We start from the raw sequence: 20112 nt of genomic DNA on the forward strand, positions 1-20112 counted from the left end.
TGACACAGACACAGAGGAGGTGATGTGAAGATGGAGGCCAAGGAGGCCATAAGCCAAGGACTCCTGGAGCCACCAGACGCTGGAAGAAGCAGGAAGCCTTCCCCCCTGGAACGTTTGGAGGGAGCATGGCTGCTGACACCTTGATTTCAGACCCTTAGCCTCCAGAATTGTGAGAGAGCAAACTTTTGTTGTCTTGAGCCACAAAGTTTGCAGTAATTTGTTAGAGCAGTCACAGGAAACTAATAAAACCATAAAGACAATAATGTGAAATAAAGGGGATGATGAAGATGATGTTGTAGGGTGACATGTAGGATGACCAGGGAAAGCCATATAGGAGGTGGCATCGCAGAAGAAGCCTGAAGGCAGTCAGGGGGTGAGCCATGGGAAGGTCTAGTCTAAGAATGTTGCAGGCATAGGGCTCAACAGGTGCAAAGGCCCTGAGGCAGGTGCTTGCTTGCCATGTTCAAGGAAGAGCCAGAAGATCAGTGGAGCTGGAGTGGAGGTGAGGGGAGATCATAGGAAATGAGATAGGGGATAGAGCAGGAGTGAGCTCACATCATGATGAGTGAGACAGGCAGATACTTTGTGGTGGAAGGAAAGACCTAGCTCTGTGGCTTGTCAAGGTGAGGGGGCTAGGAGGCTTCTGAGCAGAGATGTGCAGCAGGCTGGTAACTACACAAGTCTGACTTTCAGCCAGAAGCTTGGGCTACGCAGGAACATTCATAGTCTTTGGCACAGGGTATTTAGAGCTCAGGGACTGGCTTGTTTATTTAAAAAAAAACACACAAAAAAACCATGGTTGACGAAAGCCAGATATGGGAAACAACCTAAACATTCACTCACAGGAAAATTAACCTCCCACCACAGTGTTATGAGATGGAATTTAACCTCCTGGCTTAAAAAAATAAATCATTACTTTCACCTATTATACAGAAGAGGTTTTACTCCTAGGGGAAAGAAAAGCCAGAAAAGGTTCTGTATTATTTAAGGAGTTCATACTCTAAGTTTCTCCCGGAAAGTCACCTCCTGCAGCCTACAACTGTCTGAGGCCAGAGGAACCCTAAATTCAGTGTTGAGATGACCGTGAGCTAGTAGAGAAGCCTGGAGAAGAAAGCACAGCCATGTGAGGCAGTAGTCCATGGGGGGCTTCCCTCTCAAGTCCAATCACCACGTTTCCCCCTTATTCAGGAAATCCTGGGGAAAGGGCAGCAGGATGTGTTAGAAGCTATAACAGCTGAACACTCAGGCCTCTCTACCATCAGGTCAGCACCGTAGGATATGACTTTCCACGCAAGTTCAGGAGTTGCAGAAGGCGCCTGAACAGGGATGCTATTGTGGTTATAAATTATAGGAAGTACATGCCACCTGCAGGCAGCCATATGTCTAATTAGGACATTATTTTTTATGTACTTTTGTGACCCAAACAGTCCATTCCGAACCAATAGACATTAGATTGCAGGGAATGGGAGTCCTTGTGTAGTAATACAGATTCCAATGTGAAAAGAAAATGGTATATTAGGATCCAGCAAAGCCTGATTTTGGGGGCTTTTTATCCTACATATATCAGTAGTCACCTTCCAGGTCTCCTGTCAGACCTGCCTTTCAGCTATAAGGTGCCAACCTCATGAAACTTCACTCACTTGCAATCCCTACCTTCTCAAGATGGTGGTGGTTACCATAGAGCTTAATGACATGGGTCAGAGATCCTTTGCCCTTCCACCAGATTAATTATATAAGCCATGGGTTCTTGATACTAGAGAGAAAATATAATTTTTTTCTCACTGTAAATACTGCTAGATTATCCAAAAACACACACCAGAATGTATAAGCAGGAATCAGTGTGGAAAGGACAAATGATAACAGTGAGGGACTTTGACCCATCTCTGCAGGATTTTGACAGAAGACTTTCTGGGCTCCAAATATGCCTTGATGCCTGCCTGCCTTGAGTAGCTATGCCTGCAGCCAGGGAACCACAATGGGGTCAGCACATCAACTGGGGCCTCTGCGTGGGGAGTTGGATATTTAAGAGTCCAAGTAAGAACATTCACTCCCAGAATTTCTTGCTAATCTGACTCCTGCATGGCAGAGGCCATTCTTATTCAATTAAACTCTCTTCCTGGCCTAGGGCAGGAGGAAAGAGAAGAGAGCAGCCAGGGGAGCCCTCCCCCAGTTCCTTGCCGAAGGAGGCAATGGTGGGTGGACACATATCCGATGGAGGCAAAGCCTGCTCTGAGATACTGTTCATGGCCAGATCTATGACTCCCCTCCCTTCCCACACTGCCTCCCAGGAGGCTGGGGCTGCCTGGGTACGTGTGGGAACAGAGATGTGATGGATAAGGAAGGCTGCAAATTCCTGTCGGAGGGCAGGTCTGGTTCCCCTCCCCTGAATCTGAGCTGCCTGGGACAGCTTTGACTAGTCAACTATGACAGAGATGAAGTGGTGCCTGGTCTTTGGCATCCACTTTGGCATCATTGAGCCCAGAGTTGCTATGTGGGAAGTCCTACTGCCCTGATTCAGGGGCCACTTGGAGGGACCCTGAGACTCCTTGCAGAGGGAGAAGGACCCTTCTGGCTTTGGCTTCTTGTCCTCCCTAGCAAGGTCCAAGGCGTGGAAGTGAAGTCAGCTTGGACCCTCTAGACCAGGCCAGCCACCAGCCAAAGACCACCCAATACCCCATTGATGCCACAGAGAGCAGAAGAATTGGCCAACTGAGCCCTGCCTGGACACTTAATACTTCATTATATCAAAAGATATTTTAAAATGATGGCTGTTAGGCCATTAAGATTTGTTACAGGCAACAGATAACTGGAAGGAGGGAGTGATCCTCTCCTATCAAGCATCTCAAAGGACCCCTATGCTGCTGGTGCCCCCAAAGCACCAGCAACGGCGCAGAGGTCTGGTGTCTGTCTTTACACCAGCACTGCATGCAGGTCCCAAAGGGAGCTGGTCCAGCAACCATTGAGCACATGGAGTGGATCCTGATTTCCATGACTTTGAAAAGGTACTGTGGACAGAAGGTGCTGCTGGTTTGCAGCCATGAAACAAGGTATCAGCTTGTATGCTTCCATGGCCCTAAGTCAAATAGCACAGGGTTAAACTCCTTCAGGGTCTGGACCTAGAGCCTGATTTCTCAGTCCTGGCTGTACATGGGAATCATCTGGAGAGCTTTTAAAAAGTACAGTTGCCTGGGTACCCCTCTCTGAGGCCTGAGCATTGAGATTTTTTTAAAGCTCCCCAGGTGATTCTAAAGTATAGTTCATTTTCAGAACCATTGACCTAGGAGCCATTAAGGGTGTAAAAAAAAAAGTCTAGGATTACTTGAAGTTAACTTAGAACAAACAAAAATAAAGGAAGAACTTCAACAAGTGTTAACTCTGGGATGAGTGCAGCCTGCCACCTCCCCCTCCCTCAAGGCTGGTGGGAAAACAGAATGCTAAAATCTCATCTGTGGTGAAATTTTAAAAGAAGAGTAGGGCTTCCCTGGTGGCGCAGTGGTTGAGGGTCCGCCTGCCGATACAGGGGACATGGGTTCGTGCCCTGGTCTGGGAGGATCCCACATGCCGCGGAGCGGCTGGGCCTGTGAGCCATGGCCGCTGAGCCTGCGTGTCCGGAGCCTGTGCTCCGCAGCGGGAGAGGCCACAACAGTGAGAGGCCTGCGTACCGCAAAAAACAAACAAACAAACAAAAAAAACAAAAGTAGAAGAGTATATATATGTATATGGACAGATATAAAACTTCTGCAAAGCCAGCTAGGAAATCTTAACAATGGGTACCTGGGGTAGAGGGTGGGAGGAGGAGGGGAAGCAATGGGTGATAGAGGGAAGTGCCATTTGTAGTGTTACAAACCCCACAGGTGACCTCCATCAGTGAGTTCTAAATTGGAGTTGTGCAGCACCTGGTGGCTTTCTGGGATTCAAGGGTAGTGCCCCCTAATCAGCTCACCTGTCCAAGCTTATTAACATTGGAGGGGGGACCCTTTGGTTTTGTAAATGATGAAAGAAATGGGGTGGTGGGTATGTAGGGAGGGTCTAGGAATAAAGGTTCCATGTAGATGGGAAGTACTTGGATGTTTCAAATCCCCTACCCAGCCTGTGTTTGAGGCCCTAGCACCTTTGTGGGGTGTAAGTGGGCAGCACCTGAGCTTGGACACTGGCTTCCAGGGCCATGCAGAGCAGCACGAGGCTTTTCGGGGAGACTTAGTTGGCAGTGGACGCACAAGGAGCTGTAGCTGGGCAGGAGGCCAGCGGTTTGCAAAGTCTTCAGGTGTAACTGAGGGCACCTTCAGAGTATGAGTGGGAGCTGCCATCTGCAGGTCAGGTGTACCAAGCTCTAGCCATCTGGATACAAGTGTGTTTAAAGCTCTCAGATATCCAGCATCTCCTAACCCAGCCAGGTGTGCCGCCACGCTTCACTGCCTGCAAACCTCAATTATCGCTAACAGTACGATATGACACTTAGTTTGGATGAAGAGGGCTGAGATCATGAGGACCATCTGGTATCCATTGTTAAGCCTGGCTGCTCATGAGTGAGAGATGACGAAAGTCACACATTGCTTACCTCTGCGATTAACAGGGTCCTTAGCTACGTACGCAACATAGTCTGTTGTATCCTGTGAAAGAAAAATGAGATGTCACATCACTAATCACAGGTGAAGACAGGACAGCAGACACATCATGCATACAGCAGATCAGTAATCAAGAGTAGCCCTGATGACAGCCCAGCATTTCTCAGACTGTACAGTGGGCAGGAATCACCGGGGATCTTGTGAAATGCAGATTCTGACTCCACAGGCCAGGAGCTGGGCCCGAGGTTCTGCATCTGCAGACAGCTCTCACAAGACACTGATGCAGCTTCGCCACACCCACACTTTGAGCAGCAAGGGTGTGAAGGGCATCCATTCTCAGCATGTCGGATCACTGAGGAGCTATAAACACACTAATACCTGAGTCCCAACTCCCAGATAATCTGATTTAACTGGTGTGCATGTGAGGCCCAGGCATTAAGGATTTTTAAAAGCTCCCCAGATGATTCTATTATGAACCAAGGCTGAGAGCCACTGCTGTCAGCTGTCTCCAACAACGATCCTCAAATCTGAGCTGGGGTCAGAATCCCCGGCAGGGCTTGTTACAGCACAGATTGCTGAGCTCCAGCCCAGGGTATCCGATTTGGCAGGTCTGAGGTGAGGCCCCGAAACGTACATTTCTGACAAGCAACCAGGTGCTGACGCTGATCTGGGGGCCACACTGAGAAAATTAGAAGTGATGTTCAAAGGCTGGTTGCAAACATCCCTCATGGGTGGATGAGATATGGATACGATGACATAAGTAGTAATTTTAATTCTTTTAAGATGTTTCAAAAGCATGAGCTCTATTTAGAAGTCTCACCCTTACACATGAAATATAAGTCCCCTTGCCTGCCTCATCTACTTGGCATGCAGAGGAAACGATGACCTCAGGAGTGAGCCGAGGTGACCATGTGAATTTTAGTTTCTAAACAGAGGAAACAATAATTCTCTTAATTCTTGAAAGCAAAAGAAAGACTTTCCTGCAAAGTTGACATTTTCAACATTCAAAAAGTCTGGGGGGGGCATGGTAAAGGTCTCCTCGTTGTTGTGGATATTTCCCCCATGTGATGGTTTTGGAGGACTCCAAGGTTATCGATTAGCTTCCAATGTTTTCAGCATCTGCAAGATTCTCTGTCGTGAGTTCCTTCTTTGTGATACTCTATGGGCAGGAGAAACGACCCCTTCTTTCTCCACAGGGCTCCAGAAAACCCTCCAATGTGTGAGGGGAAGAGGGAAAGTGAGTGTGGAGGCAGGGGAGGAGGATGCAGTGCTTCTGAGAACCCACTGCAGGGTGCAAGTCGCTTTTCCAAACATCACTGCCCTGCAACTCAAAAACACCCACTAAGACTAAGAAGGGAGAGAGCTCTTCCGGCAGCTCTTGACGTATTGGACTGCTACCCTGAGGTCATTCTCCAGCATGTAGTCTATCTAAGCTGTTTCCCCTTCCTGCTCAGGCTCTATCCTCTCTCTTTTTCTCTCTCTATCTCTGTCCTTTGGTGTATTCACAGACTGACCTGGGAAAGGGAGTGGGAGTCCATCAACCGGTCGACCTGACTTCCTGCCATTTCATCAAGGAAGATCAGGTCAGAATCTGAAGTTACTGGCAAAAATAAGGATTGTAGCTTGTAATCATAGACACTCTTCCTGGATTCAGGAGATGTGAATGTCAGAAGTGGACTTAGGGAGCACTAGCTTCTCAGTCTGAGATCCATGGAACCCTAGGGTTGGGCAGGTATATTCTCCAGTGTTTGAGATGTCACCAGAATCTCTTTTCATGCTTTCATTTCTATGATAATCTTAAAAGTTAATACAGTAATATGCGGGGTCATCTGAATGACACCTGTGCCATCAAGCTCTGCATGCAATTTCAGTGCCAAGATTTTCAGTGGGGTTTCCAACATTACGGGTGCCAGGTTTTTAAAGAATCAGAGAGAAAAGAACAGTCAGATGGCTTTGCCCCACCTGAAGCAAATTAATGTCACATTTGTACACAATGATGTACCACTGAAGTGTTTACTTGAATGGAAGAAATCAGTGGAAGGAGTGAGTCATCTGGCGCCTGTGGTAGTAGAGAGATTCTGACCTCAAAGGCTTCTGCACCATGGTAGCCAGTTCTAGAGCCACATTGGGAGCAGAGATTTAGTTTCAACAAAACTTTACTCATCACAGTAAATTAATTTTACTTTGAATGTTATTGCCTTTACTGTGTTTATTTGTACTTAATTTCCAAGTTTGATTGGGATTTACAGTTTAATAAAAGGAATAAACATAAGGAGTCTATACATAATTTATTTTTGTACATATTTGTGTAACAAAACTAATTTGAGTCCACATTAGTAGCATATACAAGGAAATTCTTCTTTTTAAATTCTTACTCCAGTCTGAGAAATGCTCCTCTGGCTTCAAGCTAGGGAAGGAAGACTAGGTAAGAGATGTGATGTGTCCCTGTCACTCAGATGATCAATGGCCAAGCCAAGGACACAGCTTTTCCAATGCCAATATTGATGCATTCCCGGCACAGTGGGGGAGTGTATTGCTGTTAAAACAATGTTCTTGACATCACCCAGTCACACAGTGAGCACTCTAAGTGCCAAAGATGGGGATGCCAAGTGCTTGTTCTGTATTTACCCATGTCTGTTCTCACTCCCCAAGTTTTTCTGAGCCTGACCATTATTCTGGCTTTCTTTTGGTGATCTTTTAGAACTGCTAATAATAGTAGATTATAATTGTAGTATGCCTTTTTTTTTTTTTTTTTTTTTGCGGTACACGGGCCTCTCACTGTTGTGGCCTCTCCCATTGTGGAGCACAGGCGCCGGACGTGCAGGCTCAGCGGCCATGGCTCACGGGCCCAGCCGCTCTGTGGCATGTGGGATCTTCCCGGACCGGGGCACGAACCCGTGTCCCCTGCATCGGCAGGCAGGCTCTCAACCACTGCACCACCGGGGGAGCCCTGTAGTATGCCTTTTTTAATTGCAGGGATTAACTGTGTTTTCCAGTCTGTCTTATTTGACATTTCAAAATACCATTTTCTCACCCAGTAAACTGAGGCACAAAGCAAAAAGTAGATATATACTTAGCAGCAGAACAAGGAATAGGACCTAGAATTGTTGGTTTTATTTAAAAGGTATACCAATTGTAATGGTTATAAATAAATTTGGAATGAGAACTCATGCACAATGTGATGTGCATTTGAATTGGTTAAAATAAAAAGTAACCAGGCTTCCTGTCCCCTGGAATCATGACATTTTCTGTATCAGAAAAAAAATATTAAAAGTTATGAATTACTTTAAGGGTCACTGAATATTTCCTTTTTTTAAGAGGAGGTGATAGGGAAAATTGAAAATAGTTCACAGGTCTTTGTGCATAGTGGAGAATAAAATAATTTTAACACAGGACAATGTATTTGGCTTTCCGTTTTCTAGATCTCTGCATCTCCACTCAATGTCAACATGAAGATGAGGTTTGAGACAAGTTCTTGAAAGGAGATATTGATGCAGGTGTGCAACGTTTCTGCCTCTTATTTTTCAAACTGGGTTACCTTCCAAATTTAAGAATCTATGGCTCTAAGCATCACATTAGGCAAGCAAGTAGACAGCCACTGCAAATTAACTAGATCTGGTTACAGATATAAGTATAGATATGTGTATATGTGTAGTACAGGTAGAGAATGAGTGTATACATATGTCTAGATATAATCTTCAGAAATGCTCCTTAGATGGGCTTGATTATGGAACACTTCCACTTTCTAAACATACATCTCAGTGAGGTATTTCATTTTGCAGTGGATCATAAGAAATTAATTAAAGGATTGGAAATAAAGTAAAAGAAGGGAAGGGAAGGAAAAAAGAAGAGGAAAGCATACTGGAAGACTTCTGAAAATTAGACCCTAAATATGAAATAGGGCCAAAGCCAGTGGAACCCACTGAATGAGATGTTTAAATAATGCTCTGGTCATCCTGTGACACTTTAGCAGAGGATTAAGGGCAAAGAACCATCTGCAGGGTGGCCAAATCCCTCTCCTGCCAGTGCCCTTGGCTCAAGGGTCCAAGACAGGGAGACTCCTGGGGCCTCTCCCTGCAGCCTGCATCTCCCCAGCAGGAGCTCAGTGCTAGGGGGATAGGAGTGATGCCTCCCTGGAGGCTGTAGCAGGTGGGAGAGGGAAGGGCAGGCGCAGGCTTTCCTGTGGCTGAGACACTCAGTGTCATGATTATACTGTCCTTTGGGAACACCGAGATTGGAGCCAGCAGTGGAGATCACTCCCTCGATTTGGGTTTCAATGTGCCAACAGCAGTTCTGCAATCAGGTTACACAGGTAGGAGTATGTCAGGAAAGATATATGAGTTAAACACAGGGCATGGTAAAAATCCCGGGCTAGAAATAGACAAGGTCCCTGGCCTTGGGATAAGGAGTAATATAATGCACTAATTACTCAGGCTATCTTGGACCAGTAAACTCTTACATAAAATCTGAGCGTTGTCTACCGATAATTTGACAAAATAATACAAACAACAATAATGATAACAGAAACACTGCCCTGCCTGAGGAGGAAGTGGTTTTCTGAGTCCTGCCTTTCCTGACACTGAAACTGAATGCTGGCATTGTATCGTAGAATTCCTGACCGAATGTGGGGAGCAAATTCCCTTGTTGTTCCACCTTCTTAATAAAAGAAGCAATGAAAACTAGAACATTCTCGTATTCTCTATCCTCTCTCTTTTTCTCTCTCTATCTCTGAAACTCCTTCCCTGTTGGCAAAACAAAGCATTAAAAGACTACAGTGTTAAATTTGGAGAGAAAAATACCAATTTCAAATATTTATGAATAAACCAGACTAAGTAAATTCACAGCCTTTGAATAGACTTAAAATCCAAAAATGGAAGACTCCAAGGGAGAGCCAGTAGAAAAACAGGAACAAAGCAAGATTAGCAGAGTCACGAGTGCACTCCAGCAACTTGAGAAACCAGCAACTTAAGAAAGCCAGTGCTTCAGGGATTTTTGACAGCTTTTTACTAATGAAATGAAATTTAATGGTAGGTTCTTGTCATGGGTTACCCCTAAAAAAAAATGAGAGTCAGGAAGAGCTTATGAAAGGGAAGTGGAAATAGTTGGTATCACAGCTAACTTTCTTTATAGGGTCCTAAGAGGCATGCTTCTGAAGCAGGGCCCCTTTGCAGCAATTCTGACAAGAGCAAGAGGAAACAACTCCACGGGCACTTACCGGGTCTCCGCCAGAGGCAAAGGAGATGGACTGCATGTGATGATTCGCTATAATCTGCCAGGTCCAAAACAAGAAAAGAGATGTGCCGTTATTACCTTTCCCATGTCTTGGAAAACTTACTGTTTGTTGGCAGGAAATACAAATCCACAAGGATTCCTGATAATTGGTAAAATTCATACCCAATGAAAATAACAATTATAAAAGTAATAACAATAGATAACCCTGAATGAACTTTCACAACGTCAGACGCTCATCTAGCTGCTTTGCCAGAATTATCTCATTTAAGTCTCACAGCAGCCCTATGAGGTAGGAACTATTGCAATCCCATTTTACAGATGAAGAGCCTGAGGCCCAGAGGGGCTAATCAGCTGGCTCAAAGCTCTACAGCTAGTTAAAGGCAGAACTGTGACCGAACACAGGGGATCTTAACAACCATGACTCTTTGAGAAGGAAAACGTCTCAACCACACACCAAAACATGTCAACTGTGCAGTTTCTGTTTCCAAAGACACATGGGGTCTTTGGTACAGACCCCATAGCTGGAGTGGAGGGAAGTGTGGCTGTCTCCTACTTCATCCCATTTGTATCATGAGCACATGAATTAGAAAGCCGGCATCCAAGATCAAAATTGGTGTCCTCTCAGGCACTCTTGTAATTTATCAATTTAAAAACCACCGAGGATGTTCCAAGTTAATTTTAAATTGGGAAATTTCCATTAGCTTTATAAACTGCAGCATACGGTGGGATTTAGTAGACACTGAGTAAATTAGGAGCTGCCCTAAATTTAAAAGGCTACATAAGTCTTCCATGCTATTTTTATCTTTTTAAAGACAACATAGTGACATTGAAGTAAATTTCCGGGGGTGGGAACAGCACTCTCGTCTCCATCCCAGCATAACCAGGTTTCTTTCTGCACAGCCCCCTCAGGTCCTCGCCGGCAGGCAGGCAGAATTTACAGAGCTGTAATCCTACCATCCAAGGGATTTTTCCAACCATGCTCCAGTAAAACTCAAAGAAAACTATAACTGAATTACAAGATAAAATTAGATATTTTTAAATGCCTACTTCACTTGTTGGCACTTGCAAAACTACTCAGGATCTAGAAAAGCCTGAGTATATCGATGAATAAAAACAACGAGTCCAGCTCTGTAGCCTGTACCCAAACCCAGCTGGATCAGACTAATAGCTGCCCTTTGCAGCTTTCTGAATTCTGCCTCTAGTCCAGGGGCAGAGGGCTCCCAAGAGAGCAATGAGGACATAACAGTCCCAGATGATGACAAACTATGACTTCTAAAGTTGTTCATTTTTTGCTTATTGAATTTTTTGTTTATTTAATTTTTGATTCTAAAGCAGCTCTAAAGCTGGGGTTTGGAAATCAAAGTGAACACACAGATTTAAGAAAAAAATGGAAATCATATTTGGCCAACGTGACCGTTACTGCGTGATTGTATGTTGTCCCTTTGGGTAAGATAGACATTGAAAAGGAGAGTAAGAAAATTAGAGCTAATTAACTAAAGGATGTGTTTTGCTCTGAGGGTGTTTCATCTTGCTTCTTCTCCTTGAGAGCTCTGAAAAGGAGAGCTAGCTTTGCCTTTCTGCTGGCTCTCTGGTTTGCGAAGGGTCTGCCCACTCGGGCTCCTTGTATTTGCTACAGCCTGGCCCTTAACTTGGGAGAGGCAGAGGGATGTGAGCTCTGGGTCCTGCCAAACCTTCCTCAGACTGTGCTCATGTCACCCGAGCTGCCATTCCCCAGGCATCCCCCCAGCCCCACACTCCCTCCCACATCCACATAAACAAGGGCGGGACAATGAGACCTGGATACGCCCAACCAGCCCCCAACCCGAGGATGGGATGGCCAACCATGGTGACCTCATCGTTTCTGCTCTGAGAGTCTGCCTCTCTCTCCCTTTTTTTATTTTTTGAGGTAGAAGGGAGAATTAGAAGATAAGATCTCACAGAATTGAGGACTGTGGTCTGAGGATTCCTACAAACAAAAGGTATAGAAGCCACATGAATAAGAATGAAAGAGAACAGACTTGTGGTTGCCCAGGCAGAGGGGGCGGAGGGAAGGACTGGAGTTTGGGGTTAGCAAATGCAAACCATTATATATAGAATATATAAACAAGAAGTCCTACTGCATAGCACAGGGAGCTGGATTCAATATCCTGTGATAAACCATAACAGAAAAGGATTTTCAAAAGAATGTATATAAATGTATAATGGAATCACTTGGCTGTACAGCAGAATTGACACAACATTGTAAATCAACTATACTTCAGTTAAAAACAAAAAGAATGGAAGTGAGCGTGTGAGGGCAGCGCCGAGCAAGGCGCACCGTGAGCCACCACGGTGCTCAGCAGGAGGCAGCTCCAGAGAAACGCTGAGCCTTTTGCACGTTCTTAATCTGCCACCTAACGACTGGTTACCCATCCCTCGGAAGGGCCGATGAGAAAAGACAGGGGATTATCCATCAGTTGAGTGAGGACAAAGGAATGGAGTGAGAAGTGGCATCCACTATGTCAAAACACAGCCCAGGTGCTGCCTCTCATTTCTATGCTAGATATAGAATTTATTTCAACATCTTGGGTTGGGACAGGGGTGCGGTGGTGTCCCATTCATCCTAAATGAAGCTGGGGATGCTACTTGCTTACCTGGGGAATATGGAATCAATAAATATGAATATGTATAGCAACATGAAGGTACCCCTAGGCATCCCTGGTAACACACTGCCAGAGTCAGGAAGTGTGTCATTCAGAGGTCTGTCGATTGCCCATCCCTCTCCGTGTAGGCACATCCAAATCCCAGCTCACACTGCCAGCAGCAGAGGCCCAGACTGGGCAGAGCAAGTGAAGGATGGCTTCGCTCCACCTCCCACCTTTATGGTTTATGAGCATTTTCACCTCCTTTGCCTCCTTTGGCCTTTAGAACTCCCCTGCTGGTTTCAGGACAGCTACTCATACACCCACTTTCCCAGCTAAAGGAACTAACAATCAGAGAAACTTAAGATATAGACACTGAAGAAAAACCCAACTATCTTAACAGGGTTTTCCTCAGTAAGCATCGTAGTCCCCACCTCAGTCAGTAAGGGCCCCGTCCGCACTGGACATGCCACAGATGTGCCATACTGCACCAACCTATGACACTGTCAACTAAGAGAGGCTCCAAAATAACAACCCACGAAGAAGTAAAAAAATACTGCCAATTAAACCATGACATGCCACCATCTCAAAGATGATAAATCTGAAAATAAAATGTGGACGGTAGAACCAACAAAATACAATATTAAAGAAAGCAAAATAGGTCAAGGACATTGAGAGGAGACCTCTGGGCATACACACACCTCTTTTTACACTATAAGTAAACTGATGAGTTCATGCATTATCCTCAAAAAAAAGGTAATTTATAGCAGAATTCAAGAGACCCAATTCCATCTATCATTCTGTCAGCGACCTTTGGAAGTGGCCAGAGTTTGTGGACTGGTGAAGATTTTACACAAGTGTGCTCCGCAGGGACCCAGTAAAGCTAGAAATGGGAAGCCTTGTGCAACAGCCATGGTTTGGGGGCTATGGGCAGGGCAGGGCCTGAGCACCTACAGACCTGTTTCGAGTCTGGGGTCCGCAGGTTCAGGCTGGCGGTGGATATGGTCAGGGAGATGCTCATCCCCGCAAACTGGAGGTTGCTCTTGCCCAGGATGCTGGACAACATTTTGCTCGGAGGCTGTGAAATCAAGCAGCATTATTTTAGCTTTCCATTCACAGGAGGCCACACTGTCAAGGCCTCTATGCTGTTATCTTCCACACCTTCAACCTCCACCGTCCCCTCTCATCGGGCACGTGAAGGCAACATTCCAGGAATGAGCTGGGAGTGTGGGATCTGACACTAACATACAAACTCTAGAATACGCAATAGGCAAACTGTAAAGCACCTAATATACACACACTGAGATGACGACTCTGCTGGAAGGTCAGAGGTGTCAGTACACCAGGCAGCTCCTGTTGGGGTGTGTCTCATGGGGTCACTCATAAGTCCCAGGAAGGCGCCACAGGCCAGGGCCTGAAGCTTTGCAGCCTCAGAAACCAGTTTCATCCTACCAGGAATCAAACTACTCAGGACCAGACTGAAATGGAGCAGCTCATGGGGCTGATGAGCAACTAAATGGTCCAGTTAAAACTCAGGGGTCTGGAGCCAGCACAAGGATGGACAGACCCAGTTCTGCTCTAACTGGTGCATCAACCAGCCCTTCAGAACTGTCCTTGGCACAGGGACCCACTAGCTGTCCCTTCCTTCCTTTTCAGAGTAGAACATGCCCTCTTTTGAGATGCCAATTAAGACTAGTTCTTAACCAAGCAGGCATCGCTTTTGAATCCCCTAACAGAGCTATTTAAAAATAGAGATGCCTGGGCCCCACCCCAGAGATTCTGATTTAGCATAACAGGGGTGAAGCCCAGAAATCGACATTGTTTCCATCACTTTCACCAAGAGGCCTGAAAGGGAACCCCGAGACTTGCTGGTCGGGTACCAAGTGGCTGTGAAAGACGAGGTTCCTTATCTCAGTTCTCAGATGCCCTCCTAGTTCCTGTATTCAAGATTCTGGAGCCTTGTCTGGCTTCTATGTCCCCTGTGGGCTGACTGGAACACAGGCTGGCACATCTAGATGAGTCTTCATCCAAAGTTCTCTGCCTGAAACCCAGTTGCTCTGAGGGCTCACAAATGTCTCCGGTCTACAAAGACAGAGCTGACCCTCAGCCCTGGGAGCAGCAGAGGCAATCACACAACCTGCCCCAGAGCCTCAGCCTCAGGACAGACTCGGAGATACTCACAGGGATGCGCTCGCCACCATTCAGTCCAGGCATAGAAAAGTCTGGATGGTGGATATTTAATTATGTATTCACTACACACTTAAGAAAAGAGTTTTTCTGAGCTTTGTCTTAATCCAGTTTTTTCCTTCTGGTCCAACCACCTCCAGGATGAAAAGGTCGAGTCCAGGGGTTGAACGTGCAGCCCGTGGAGCCAGGTGGCCTGAGCTTGAGCTCAGCTCCACCACCTTCTCGCATTGTGGGTTCTTATACCTGTGCCTCAGTTTTTAACATCTGTAAAATGGGGATATTCAATGGTGTTCTAGAGCTGTCTTGTTCCAGCTAATGAGAGACAATTATTAAATTTTTAGGAATTTTATGAGCTGGCCATTAAAAAGAGCTGCTATTAAAAATTAATTTATGTAAACTTACAATTAAATCAATTACATTTTTAAAAAAACAAACAATAAATACTCAAAACTCATCATTTCCTAATTGTTTCCACATTAGCTATTACCTATGCTGTTCAGGTTATTTAGTGTGGACAATGTCCTTGTCCACTACATGTAGTGGGGACACTGTGTAAGGGTGACCGACCGCACATCTCTTCCCAACTCCACTTTAGAGATGTCAAGTTAGAGCTTGAAATCGGCCATTGTGGAAGCGTTTATGCCACAGAAACTGGCAAACACAGCAAATTTAGTGCTTCTCAGTCTCCACCTCCAGCCCCAAGAGCCTGTTGTTAAACTATTACCAGCACACCACTGAGGGCATCAACCACAGAGTCGTTCTAATGAAATGAACTAATGTACATAAAGGCTGAGAAGAATGCCTGGCCCTGGTTTACATGTCTTTCAGTGTAGATCTGGGGTGTTTATTTTGACAACCCTATCAGTTAGCCTTGAGAGCTAAATGTCCTCGTCAACCACATGGCAAAGAGGGAATATAAGCTCTTTTTGTTTTTAAAAGTGACAAGAGTCACTGTGAGTTATGCCCTTTAAATCAACAGATGTCTCTTGGCTCCCCTTTGCCCAGCAAAAAAAAAAAAAAAAAAAAAAAAGTGACAAGAGCCGGGACATGGAAAAGAGAAACGGAACAATTGTGTGTGATTAAAGATGCTGAGTGGTGACAGAAGAGAGAAGAAGTAAAAGAGACACAGGTAGGCACGGAGCCGAGAGAACAGTACCTTTCTTTTCCTGAAGGCTCCCTTGGCGCCAGGGACGGCTTCGCAAACCCGGCTGATGGCTTCCCTTAAGAGAACAGGAAGAGAGAGATCCATTTTATCCCATCCTTCAGGATTACATAACCCAGACGTTCTACACGTGCGAAAAACAAAACTAAGCAAACCACATCTTAGAGCCTCTGGCTGGCAGTATCCTAATTCTTTCTGTTGCTGTGGTTGTATCTTAAGGGTGGGATATGAATCGATGCCACACTTTCTTTTTTCTGTTTTTAATGTTTGGTTAAGATTATATTTTAGAAAATCAGTACCCTGAAGTGCTGAAGTGTACTCTTCTGGATGTCCTCTCCATGGCCATGGTCATGGCACAAGGCCCAAACCTAATCAAGCATTGCTATTGATTAAGATCTTTCTGAAGTGAGTCAGAATGTAATTAAAAGAAATTTGGTCCTCTGAGTTTTATTCCAGCTTGTGCAGTTACTAAATATCATAAAATCAAGAGGATTTTGAAGGAGGACAGGAACTCCAGGGGTACACAAATGAGCCAGAAATGAGGCTCTGCATAGGCATTTCTAAAGCATCTACAATGTGCTGGGCACTGTCTTGAGGAAGGAGGCAAGGAGCATCCTAGGTACCAAGGGGGGCTGACAGAAGGACCAGCTGCAGAGGGTCTGACCCACAGGTCTGCCCGGCGCAGGAGGGCACGGGAGCAGTGGGAGGGTGAAAAAGTAAGACTAGACAGAGACTGCTACAGTCCAGAAGCTGGAGGCTGGTGGGGACGTGGCTTGGGCAGGTGCTTGAAAGCAAGCATAGCTCAACTTTGTGACTCGGCCTCAGTGAGAAATAATGGGTGATATGCCAAAGGCAGCTCCAAAGTCAGGAGCCCAGAAAGGAGCTGGGTGAACTTCTCAACTCCCACATGGGGAAGGACAAAATAGTAAAAGAACACAGAAAAAAAAAAATAGGAATATGGAGAAACACTGAATGATAGAGAAGATAATAGGTCCTTAGAAACATTCCACAAACTTTCTCAGCTGAATACTTCTTGAAATTATTTTCTATCATCTAGAAACATAATTACTGTCACAATGCGATGCTTTTAAGGGAAATATGACCTTGTCAAATTAGGTGAGAGACTATTAAGATAAGCTTCACATTTGCCATTCAATTCATTGTACAGAGAGAAGAAAGAAATACTATTTTAAAAGTTCAGATGCCATAAAAACTATAGATTATGAATCACCATGACTCAGAAAAAGTTTGTTTGAAAGAAACAAGTGTTTTTTTGATGTTTATCCTTAGTCATTTATTTTATAATAATATTCTAAAAGTGGTTCTATCAAAATAATCATCCAAAGTATTTTCTAAAGGTAAATTCCTTATTGAAGAGAGTCAAGTTGTTTCTCTAGAGAAACATGTATAAAAAGTATCTATATTTTGTCTGTTTAATTTTTAAAGCTTGATGTGTCTGCACTGTACTTATTATATTAAATGATACATTTAGCTGAGCAAAGCAGCTCAGTCCCTGATAGTCCCAATAGGCTGGAAAGACATTATTTGGTGGAAAGTTTCCAGTAAGTCATTCCTTAAATACCCCTAGTAAGCATCGTATTTCTTTTCCCATCCACTGACGTAGAGGATAAGAGAAAAAAATCAGTCTTGGATGACAGTTTTCAAAAAGGAAATGTCAAATGTCTAATATATTATATAGGTTACACATCATCAAACGTCTAATCTAGTCAGGCTATGAAGCTTGGGCAGAAGGCCTTGCTGCTTATGTGCCACTTTGGGAGACAGAGGTGGAAACAACCAGTGAGCATTAAGAGTGGGATTGTGGAGAAAATGTTGCAAATAATAAACATGGTCTATCAAACAAATCCTCCCACAGAGAGGCAAGCAAGCATCTCAGAGAACATTCAGAGACTCAATATTTTGGCCTTAAATTTTGCAAATGTAAGACGTTCCAGAAATTTATCAGAGCTCATGGACTCAAGAAAGTCCTAGGGATCCCCCCGTCAGCCAACCTTTAGAATTCCCAAAGAGATTTGCAAACCAAGCTGCTTTTCAGAAGAATGCTGTCCTTTCATCACTGGCAAAAATTTGTTTCTGATGCTCATATAAATTGTGTGTGTGTGAATTCTCACTTCAACCAGGTTGATGGTATCTATTTCTGTTTGAAATAGAAATGTAACATAACTATTAGTAATTGCAATAGTTAGATGACTGAAATTAGTAACTTGAACTCCAAAGTCTAATTTAAATATAACCATTCTTACCGTCTCTCCTTATTGCCTAGCAGAGTGCCTTTTGGTGAGTAGTGCTATTTTAATTGGTTCTTTTAGCAATAATTATTTAGCTTTGTGTAAATCCATTTAATCCCAGTTTGAGCCTCAGGTAGTGACTTTGCCCTGTTTTTAGTAATGGAGAGTGCTTCCTAACATTCTTTCCAGTAAGACCCCATTTTGGTAAGCCAACCCATGACCTTGGAGTTCAGTTAATATGAAAATGGAATATTTGGCACCTCCAGAGTCATCTGAAAGTAACTGAAGCCAGCCCCAAATGCTAACCCTTACTTTCTCATGAGTGCACCATCTTCCCCTTTTGTCTAAAATTCTCATCATTAGAGCCAGTACCTTTGATATTTTAATAGCTTTTTCATTAGAATGTAGTACTGGATCCTTTGAAATCACGCTGCACCATCTTACTCCCTACTCACCCATCTCATTGCTACCCACCCAGCCTCCCCAAACACACATACACACACACACACACACATTCGTATTTTACAGACTAAAAAAAAAAAAAAAAAATAGGACATCTGGGTTACTTCTACACTCATTCACTCCTATTCTAGTGTGTGTGGGGGTGCAACAAACGAACACATATAATGGTAAATTGCAATCAATTTCATGAAGAAACAAGAAGGAGAGGTATGTAGAACGTGTGGATAAGTAGTACATGCCACCCCCAAATATGTCTCTCTGGTATAAGGATCATGTTGAGCTGAAGGCAATTAAGAAGAAGCAGATACAAGAAAAGTCCCTGCACTTCCCCTATTGGCCTAAAAGCAGGACATAAATTTGTAAAGGCATCCCCTTCCCCTCTCTACCAAGAAGGACAGACATTAATCACTGGAGACAACTCTAGACCCTGATCAACTAAGAGATGCACCAGAGGAATCTGCATAACAAACCTTGTTACTAGCTCTTATCTTCCATAAGTTTCCTCATACATTTACCTTCCCACAGCTTGTCACCCCCAGAAACTCAAAGTCTTTTTTTCTGTGTCTTGTCAATTCTGTACAGATTTTTCATCTTCGTTTAAGATATAAGCCCAAGTTCTAACCACTTCTTTGAGTTACTCATCACTGAATTTCACTGCGAGCATGTGCACTTCGTGCTTTAATCAAGTTTGGTTTTCTCTTGTTAATCTGTCTTCTGTTAGTCTAATTTGCAGGGTCCCAGCCAAAGAATATAGGAGGGCAGAGCACAAAAGTTTTTTTCCTTCCCTACAGAATAAATGCTGTAATGCATGTCAGTAGGGGTGAAGAGTTACACAGTGAGTGGCATTTGAGTGCCTGGGCAACTATCCAGGAAAAAGTAAGTTGAGTTCCTATCTTATGCCTTACATGCAAATAAATCCTAGATGGATTGCAAATTTAATTTGTTTGTGATGAACCATAAAAGTACTAAAAGAAAATTGGGAAGACATTTTTAATCTCTGAATCTTAGAATGATACAGAAACCATAAAAGGAAATATTGACACAATATCATAAAAATAAAACTTTATGCACAAGAAAAAAATGGTAACATTTCACAGCCAAAGAGATAATTGTCCTAATATAAGTCAATAAGGAAAACATCAAAAACCCAATAGAAAATGAGTAAAAGATATGAACAAAGAGTTTACACAGGAGATAAATGGCACTTGAAAATATGAAAAGATTCTCAGCTTTACTCATAATAAGAATACAAATTAAAGCCTATACTAAAAGTCAATTTTCACAGCCAAAGATTTAAGCTTGATAAGAACTTGTTGGTAAAGTATCCCACATCAGTGAGAATGTAGCTTGGTGCAGCCTCTGTGGGGGCAGATTGGTCATATCCCTAACAAAACCCTTTCATCCAGCAGTTCTACTTCTGGGAATGCATCCTCTAAATACTCTCAGAAACAGGCCAGAAGATTCATGTACACACTATTGATTGCTGCAATGTTTTAATAGAATGATAGGAAACAATCAATACCTATCAGGGGCCAGTTCAATAAATTATGGTTCCTCCAAAAAATGGACCGTCAACAGCGTTGTTGATGGTGCCCTCTCCACTCTCACCTCCCTTTTCTCCTCAGCTCTCCCCA

At 44.0% G+C, this 20112-nt stretch overlaps 1 protein-coding gene across 2 annotated transcripts in view; it reads right to left on the reverse strand.

The window, feature by feature from the left end:
* SHC3 (SHC adaptor protein 3) overlaps window positions 1-20112 on the reverse strand; it is a 142466-nt gene that overhangs the window by 46649 nt on the left and 75705 nt on the right. For both annotated transcript variants that reach the window (XM_027092031.1, XM_027092032.1), the window contains exons 3-6: window positions 15762-15825; window positions 13377-13496; window positions 9781-9834; window positions 4559-4610 (exon numbers count right to left, since the gene is read on the reverse strand). In XM_027092031.1, coding sequence (XP_026947832.1) covers window positions 4559-4610; window positions 9781-9834; window positions 13377-13496; window positions 15762-15825 — 290 coding nt within the window. The remainder of the gene's footprint in view (window positions 1-4558; window positions 4611-9780; window positions 9835-13376; window positions 13497-15761; window positions 15826-20112) is intronic.

This window comes from Aethalodelphis obliquidens, unplaced genomic scaffold (assembly GCF_003676395.1).
Source record: "Aethalodelphis obliquidens isolate GAN/ISIS:26980383/991018 unplaced genomic scaffold, ASM367639v1 scaffold74, whole genome shotgun sequence".
Taxonomy (NCBI): domain Eukaryota; kingdom Metazoa; phylum Chordata; class Mammalia; order Artiodactyla; family Delphinidae; genus Aethalodelphis; species Aethalodelphis obliquidens.